Source organism: Cyprinodon variegatus, unplaced genomic scaffold, assembly GCF_000732505.1.
Source record: "Cyprinodon variegatus isolate N-32 unplaced genomic scaffold, C_variegatus-1.0 Scaffold729, whole genome shotgun sequence".
Classification (NCBI taxonomy): Eukaryota; Metazoa; Chordata; class Actinopteri; order Cyprinodontiformes; family Cyprinodontidae; genus Cyprinodon; species Cyprinodon variegatus.
In genome coordinates this window covers 252,064-260,451 of record NW_015151182.1, presented here as the reverse complement: position 1 = coordinate 260,451, position 8,388 = coordinate 252,064, and the positions used below count along the sequence as shown (strand labels likewise).

General features: G+C 43.1%; 1 protein-coding gene across 1 annotated transcript in view; it reads right to left on the bottom strand.

Moving 5' to 3' along the window:
• The window catches only part of il15 (interleukin 15), a 46,165-nt gene extending 39,970 nt beyond the window's left edge, over nucleotides 1-6,195 (bottom strand). The window contains exon 1 of the mRNA XM_015395176.1: nucleotides 5,610-6,195. Coding sequence (XP_015250662.1) covers nucleotides 5,610-5,765 — 156 coding nt within the window. The 5' untranslated portion in view covers nucleotides 5,766-6,195. The remainder of the gene's footprint in view (nucleotides 1-5,609) is intronic.
• Nucleotides 6,196-8,388: the final 2,193 nt, after the last annotated feature.

The window sequence follows — 8,388 nt, the reverse complement described above, 5'->3', positions numbered from 1 at the left end:
AAATTCGTTGCCAACGCTTTTAAAAGTCGATTTTTATCGATTTTATCGATTCGTTGTTGCAGCCCTAGCTCCATCCAATGCAGATAAACGGCTCCATCCACATCTAGTGAAAACTAGTGTGGTTGGATGAGTTGTATAAGGCAAACACTCATTGGTTAGCTAAAGGAAATCATCAGAAGCAAGCAGGTGTTCTTCAAACTGTAAACGTGAATTATCTATGCCATGCTAAAATGTAGGATTCAGAAAAACATGTTGAATTGTCTGAAAGGTCGGACACAGGCGAGAGCGTATTGGGAGACGGAGACCAACAAGACCTCCCTCATCCTTGGCCCTACCTCAAGGAATTTTTCAAAATAGTCAAAAAATTGAGCTTTCAATTTATACAGTGGCCTCTGGCTGTTTTTTTAAAAGGTTGCTTTATACTTTTATACTTTCAGTGGTTTTTGGAGAACGTACTTTTTCACTTTTACTTGAGTAAAGAGGTCAAGTTGATACTTCAAGTGTTTTTAAACTGTAGTATACTTCTACTTAACTAAGAAATGTGTGTACTTTTGACACCACTGTGCATTTCACCCATCCCCTTGGGGAGCAGTGGGCTGCCATTGTACCCACCAGGGGAGCAATCAGGGGTTCAGTGTATTGCTCAGAGAGCCAGAGTGTCAGTCTGTGGGAGTGGGTCTCAAACCCAGAACCTCAGGATTCCAAGCTCTATGCCCTAACCACTAGGCCACCACTGCATAAGTTGAATTTGAATATAGTGGTATCCTCAATATGTGAGGAACAGCAGAGGCTGTAGGCTTTGCTTTGTGCAGGAGGTCTGGAGCGCAGCGGGGCGGAGCGGTGGATGTGGGATTTCGGGGGTAACAGGAGAAGCGGCGCAAGTGATGTTTAGACACTGCCGTCAGACAACATGTGGTAATTTATAAATGTTTTAAATAAAGTTGGGTCCAGATTAGCCATCAGGTGGGTCCGGATCCGAAGCCAAGAGTAATGAGTAACGTCTGTTTTGAATATGTAAGGAACAGAAAGTACAGATACGTGTGTGAAAATGTAATGAGTAGAAGTCAGAGGTAATGGAGTAAAGTATAGATACCTAAAATGTGTACTTAAGTACAGTAACAAAGTATTTGTACTTCGTTACTTGACACCTCTGGGTATCCTCATCCTACTTTCATGTAACATGAAAAAAAACGTATGTTTGCATGAAATAAGGGTCTAATTGTAACCAAACAGGCACAAAAGCAACTTATAAATATCAGGCAATTCAGGTCAGCTACAGATTTCCTGTATTATCTTTGATCTTTACCAATTAAATTACACAGAACTTATTGGTTTTATTAATTAATATGTAAAAATTTTAACTTTGTTTGATGTCTTCATATGATAAATAGAAGACATGCCGCTGAAGTTGTTGTAAATACACCTGCTATCGCTGTATAGGGTGTAGTTTAAAGAAAACATAGAAAGAAGTTTAACCAAAAAGGAAAAGTTAAAGAAAATAAAAAAACTTTACTTCCTCTTTTTAGGGAAGGAAAATGAATGTGATCTCATTGATGCTTCCATTTATGCCAAAAAAGCAACAACAAATATATGAATCAATATTGCTTCAAGTGTCAAGATGTGATCTAATCTATTTCCTTTGTATCTTGCTTCATCTTCATGCAGGGAAGTAAATCTGGTGTTGAGCAGAGAACTGAATGCCATACATGACTGGACCATGTGTAACAACCTGGCCCTCAACATTACCATTACCACACAGTCATCAGAACCTTACAACATCGCTCTGAGCATGTTCCTACAAAAACAGAACAGAAACACATCAAAGGTGCTCTTCAAACCTGCAGATATGCAAACTGGGTGTTTGTCAAATCACCAAGGATATATAAAAGACACACAGCAGATCAAACGCAAAAACATCTCCATTCCATTTGTTGCTGAAGTCTCTGACAAACTCAAGAGGATTTTCTCCAAACACAAAATCCCAGCACATTTCAAACCAAACCAGACCATTAAACAGAGATTAGTGCATTCTAAAAATAAAACCCCCAGACCAAATATGAGAGGAGTGGCGTATGCAGTTCAATACAGTGAGAAATACTCTGATCTTTACACTGGAGAAACCAAACCTCTCCACAGATGCATGGCCCAATACAGAAGAGCGGCCTCCTCGGGACAAGACTCTGTAGTCCACCTACACCTTATGGACAAAGGACATTCTTTTGAGGACCAGAATGTTCACATTTTGGACAAAGAAAATAGGAGGTTTTAGAGGGACGTGAAGGAAGCCATCTATGTTAAGAGTGAAAAAACAACATACAATGCAGCAATAGAGTTGATGCCTTCCCACTATCATCCTAACCCCAGCCTCTGTATAGGTAAGCAGAGGAGCTTGCCTATTTAGCCAGACCAACAATTCCCTTTTATGCCCCCCCCCTTTCATAGATATAGACAGGTATGGGGCATTGCAGTCTAACAAAAGAAGCCGAACGACCCCCATTCCAAAGGGGTTGACCCCTTTGTCTGTTTCAATTTGTTTAAAAAAAAAAAAAAACAAGGTTTTTTTGTGCTGCTGTATAAAACCCGGAACTCAACGCTATTTCTGACATTTTTAATTGAAAAAGCTTCCTGGACGGGAAGCGAAACATCTTCAAACTTGAAAACAAAGTCCAGTGGATTGTTTTTAATTTTGTTTTTGTATTGTTCTTTTTTTCATTCTCTGATCATTTCTAAACCATGTGTTAAGAGATGACATTTTTGGAAATGTAATATTTTTTATGACTGTGCTTTGTATTGTGGGTTTTTAATCCGGACCCCAGGAAGACTAATTGTTTGCCATGGCAACAGCTAATGGGATCCCTAATAAATTAACAAAAAATGAACTTCACTGATATCTGCAGCTGTGCGTTCTGTTAGATTGGGAGCCAACAATAATTTCCTGTCTCCAAAGCTCTATATAAAAAAAGAAGCTTTTAGTGCCTGTTGTAAAAATAATTGAGGAGAAACAGATTTGCAGGATGTTGGATTCCTGTAGTCATGAACTAAACCCTGGGAACATCCTCCATTCTGCTAATAGGAACAGAAATGACACCCCAGTTAATTTGGTATCAACAGTTATAGAGCAATAAACCTTATTGGAACCTGTGCTGCATAGTAACAATCTAACAAATCCATAAAAATCCATCTAGCATTTAGTGTTTGCTCTCTGAGTCCCTCCAGTAAAGGGAACGCAATGTCGAAAGCTTTCCTTGTGTCACATCTCAGATCAAAGGTAAATAAAAAATAATAAAATATTTATTTTTTTATTTATTTATTGCATTTCGGATTAATCAAGTTTTTTTGTTTTTAAATATGCGTCAGACTCGGGATAAATTAATCCTGCCACCGGCCTGCGCCGGTTTACTGGATAACTTGATACCTGAAAACCTGATACTCTACATCTCTCCTCATCTTGTCTCAATTAAGACCAAAGATTTAGTTTTCTGCTTCTGCATAATTATGAATAAAATCAGCAGCAGTGGCATATTTTCCAATTATGATGCTAGGGCTCTCAGCCTAGGCAGGGATCTATCGAGGGAGCATGAAGGCTTAAACATTTTTCGATTTAAATGTCTCAAATACATTTTCTACGGCATTAAGTCCATGTCTTGTCTCATGTAAGTTGTTGCTCCTCTGGACCGAGTCCCAATTAGACACAACATTTGGAACATTATTGTTGGATTTGGCTCAGTAGAAATTTCTTGAACTCTAAACATGCAGCTGTTAATGGCGATCCTTAATCAGATCAGTGTCCATTTTGTATTGATAATGTGACTCAGATGGGGTCCTGTTCTCCTTCATTTTTTAAGGCGGCAGCGGTAACAGCTGGAGTTGCTGAGCCTGGTTTAATCTTGCAAAGCATCAACACCTCAGCTGCTCTCAGATCCTGGAGTGCATCCATTCTGGGGGCTCAGTCAAACCTGTAAGGAAATATGACAACTCTGTGCCTGCCAGGGAGATTTTATTCTGAACAAAGGCAGGAGCCAGGAAATACACATCATGATCAGAATTTGGATTCTGAGCCCATATAAACAATGGTTGGTTATTTTTTTAAACTTTCAACATGATCAAGATTTTGCTGCCTGCAGACATGGCTCATGTTCTGTGCTGTTTCGGCCTGTTGGGGAGGAAGTAAAACAAAAGGGATGGAGACATGTCCCCCCGGGCGCTACAGTTAAAACAAATCCTCCTTCAATTAGGGCAATTATAACTCATATCGTTTGAAATAGACAAATGATGGGTTCAACTTGGCATAGCTACTGTTCAATGAAAGAAAAGTGAGGACAGCAGTAGATGGGGGCAGAAGAAATTTTTAGACCGGATGAAGTGGAGGACATATCGATAAAAGACTCCTGATGTCATTAATTGATAACGACCTGTAGATGAAGGAAGCCATTTATGTTAAGAGAGAAAAAACAACCTTAAACAAAGGGGGTCTCAGCATACCTATTTCAAAACCCCCACCCCCCAATGCAGTGGACCAAAACATCTCGCCTGAGCAACTGGGCCAACAATTCCCCCTGACGACCCCCCTTTCAGATGCATAGATCAGTATCGGATGCTGCAGGCAAACAACTCCCCATTCCTAAGGAACGGATCCTTTCCTGTGGTTCAATTTGCCTGTTGTTTTTGGGTTACTCTATAAAGCTTCAAACTCAATGCTAACTTTTTGAATTGAAAAAGCTTCCTGGATGGAAAAGCAAAACATCTTCAAACTTGTCCAGAGGATTGTTGTTTTTTCTTTTACTTTTTAGGAACATGTAGATGTTCCGGTCTGAATGCTGATGATTATACAGCTACAGATTGATGCCAGGTTAATCTGAGCCCCAGAACCCAAAAGTTGCCTCTAGTAACTGAAACTGATGCTTCATATGAGAAGAGGCCTTCGGACAGAACGTCTAGACTAAGATTAAATCTGATCTTTTTCAGACCTGTGGATCACAAGCCGCAGCAATGCCTACAATAGCCACTAGAGGGCACCACGGGAGGCATCTACTATGGCGTTCAACCTTACAAGTACTTCATTTTGGGTTTTAAATTATTTCAGTGAAGTGTTGGGTTCCAACTGGATCCATCCATCAGGTGAGATGTGCATCTGTCCTTAGATAAACCCATAAGCCTGGAGAAAAGCTTATGGAACAGCTTCCTCTGTGCTTCTACACCTTCGTTCCCATCTCTATTAACTCCCTGCACATGCAGTTTGGTTTTCAGGTAGAACATTTTTTGCTCAAATTGACAGTTTTAAAAAAACACCATTTATTGGCAATTTTAGTCTGCTCCAAAGTAGATGGACCTCCAGGAGAAAGGAAAGCACTCTGAGTGTCTTCCTTAAAGAACAACCTTAGTTTTTTCCAGTTTCTTCAAAATGAAAACAGAACCCTGAGAACTTGGAGTTTGTGCCTCTGATGATCTTTGACCCTTTCTCAGGATCTCAGCTGAATGTTTCCACTGTAATTCATTTACCTGAATGAAGCTCTATAAAGATGATGCTGATATTTACTGATTAATTTGTACTTAACTTTTGATTATACATATAATAAATCTGCCAAGAGGACATTTGTTCGGAGCCCTACCTGCATTGAAGAGCAATTCATAAGTGTAGACACCTGATGGGTAATGTCTCGGATGCAGCCTCTTTTTCTGGGGGTAGTTGCTCTTTGGCTGAGCGCCACCAGCAGACACACAGAACAAAAAAACACACTCGCGAGAGGTGAACTGCCTCTTAGCATGGCACAAGCAGCAAAACCATCAACTGCATGGCATTATCCTCAGACCCCTGAAGTCCCTCGCTTCCACATCCTCACCAGCAGCAAACTGGCAGATCCGTTCCAGCTAATGGGAGACCAAGACTGCAGGTCCCAGAAGTCCCCCTCTGATGGAGCAAAAGGCTCAGTGTTTTTTACAACTGGTAGGAAAACAAAATGCTTCAGATGTGTTAAGCCTCATCCCTCCTTCCTACAGGATCCACAGCCGCTCCAGGAAACCACAGCTTCTATTTATGATCCAGCAAGGTAAAGTTCACTTTGTGCTGCATGTCTTCACTCCTGTGCAGGTCTCTGTTTTCACACGGTCCCAGAGCTGGGAGGAGGAAGGGCAAGTTAGACAAATGGTATGCAGAGAAACTGTGTACAGAAGAGCCTTCACACGCATTTCACTTTGACACTTTTCTTTTCACTTAACACTTTTGACTTTCTCACTCCTCCCATTTCTCCTCCTCCTCCACCTCTTCCTCCTCCTTCTTCTCCTCTAGTTGAAAAACTTAAAACTCAGCTCAGTGTTTTTTTTCCTTCTTTTATAAGAGCTGAACAGATTCTTCCTCCATGTGGGGGACCTAGAGAGCCACTGAAAAAGAAAACCAGCTTTTGAAATTTAACATTTAAATCAGGTAATTTGTTATCTAATTTGAAAAGCATTTTCTAATTGCATATCTGCAAATTGAATTATAACAAATTACTTTTAAATTGGTTTTCTTTTTCAGTGACTCTCCAGGTCCCCCATACCTCCCAGCTTGAACATCCTCAGTCGGGCCTGGCCTCATGCCAAGACAATCACTGAACCAAACTGAAGTCTTAAAATAACTTTAAAAAACAATGATTGTTTCTGACCTCTGGTATCAAAATAAGGGTGTGGAGATGGAGCACACAGAAGTGAAATATGTCTAACTTAAAGGAAAAGTCCGGTCTGCAAGGATAAACAATGGATCATAATTTATACCTAAAACTAATACGTTTGCAGTGATTAAATTATCCATCCATCCATCTTCCTCCGCTTATCAGGGGTCGGGTCGCGGGGGCAGCAGCTTAATAAGGGAGGCCCAGACTTCCCTCTCCCCAGCCACTTTTTCCAGCTCTTCAGGAGAAACCCCAAGGCGTTCCCAGGCCAGCCGAGAAACATAGTCTCTCCAGCGTGTCCTGGGTCTTCCCCGGGGCTTCCTCCCGGTGGGACGTGCCCGGAACACCTCACCAGGGAGGCGTCCAGGAGGCATCCTAATCAGATGCCTGAGCCACCTCAATTGGCTCCTCTCGACGTGGAGGAGCAGCGGCTCTACTCTGAGTCGCTCCCGGATGATCGAGCTTCTCACCCTATCTTTAAGGGAGAGCCCAGCCACCCTACGGTGGGAACCCATTTCGGCCGCTTGCATTTGCGATCTCGTTCTTTCAGTCATGACCCAGAGTTCATGACCATAGATGAGGCTAGGAACGTAGATCGACCGGTAAATCGAGAGCTTTGCTTTTTGACTCAGCTCTCTCTTCACCACGACAGACCGGTACAGCGCCCGCTTCACGGCAGATGCTGCACCAATCCGCCTGTCGATCTCCCGCTCCCTTCTTACCTCATTCGTGAACAAGATCCCGAGATACTTAAACTCCTCCACCTGGGGCAGGACACCGCCCCTGACCCGGAGAAGGCACTCTACCCTTTTCCGGCTCAAGACCATGGCCTCGGATTTGGGCCATGGTCCCCATCCCCGCCGCTTCACACTCGGCTGCGAACCGATCCAGCGAGAGCTGCAGATCATGACCCGATGAAGCCAATAGGACCACATCATCTGCAAAAAGCAGAGATGCAATCCTAAGGCCACCAAAACGGATCCCCTCGACACCTTTGCTGCGCCTAGAAATTCTGTCCATGAAGGAAATGAACAGAATCGGTGACAAAGGGCAGCCCTGGCGGAGTCCAACTCTCACTGGAAACGAGCCCGACTTACTGCCGGCAATGCGGACCAGACTCTGACACCGGTCATACAGGGACCCGACAGCCCGTATCAAAGGGCCCGGCACCCCGTACTCCCGGAGAACCCCCCACAGGGCCCCCAGAGGGACACGGTCGAACGCCTTCTCCAAGTCCACAAAGCACATGTAGACTGGTTGGGCGAACTCCCATGCACCCTCCAGGACCCTGCTGAGGGTGTAGAGCTTGTCCAGCATTTCATGTCCAGGAACCCATCAGCTGATTCCGGAGACAAGTCAGACAAAGAGAGTTTCAAAAAAAAATTATCAAGATGAGAAAATCCAAACCTACCACATCGCCTGGTACAGACCTCGGCCTAGAGCCAGGACTTGGGTTGGGGACTCATTGGGGCCAAATCTGAATAAGTGAGTCCATGATGAAGACCATGTTCAAGCATAAGCTTAGTGGTGGACCATCTTCTGACCTTTGACCAAATGTTTAAGACTCTCTTGTTGAGAACAGGGTGAGTCTACTGAACACCCCCCAGTGGGGAGTTGGATACACTGAAAGAGATTGAAACCAATCAGACTCTTAAGGCCCAAAATAGCATTTACATAGTATGTAAGGAGGGCTTTGCAGTGGGTAGCACTGCTGCCTTGCAGCAAGATGGATTTCCAGTGC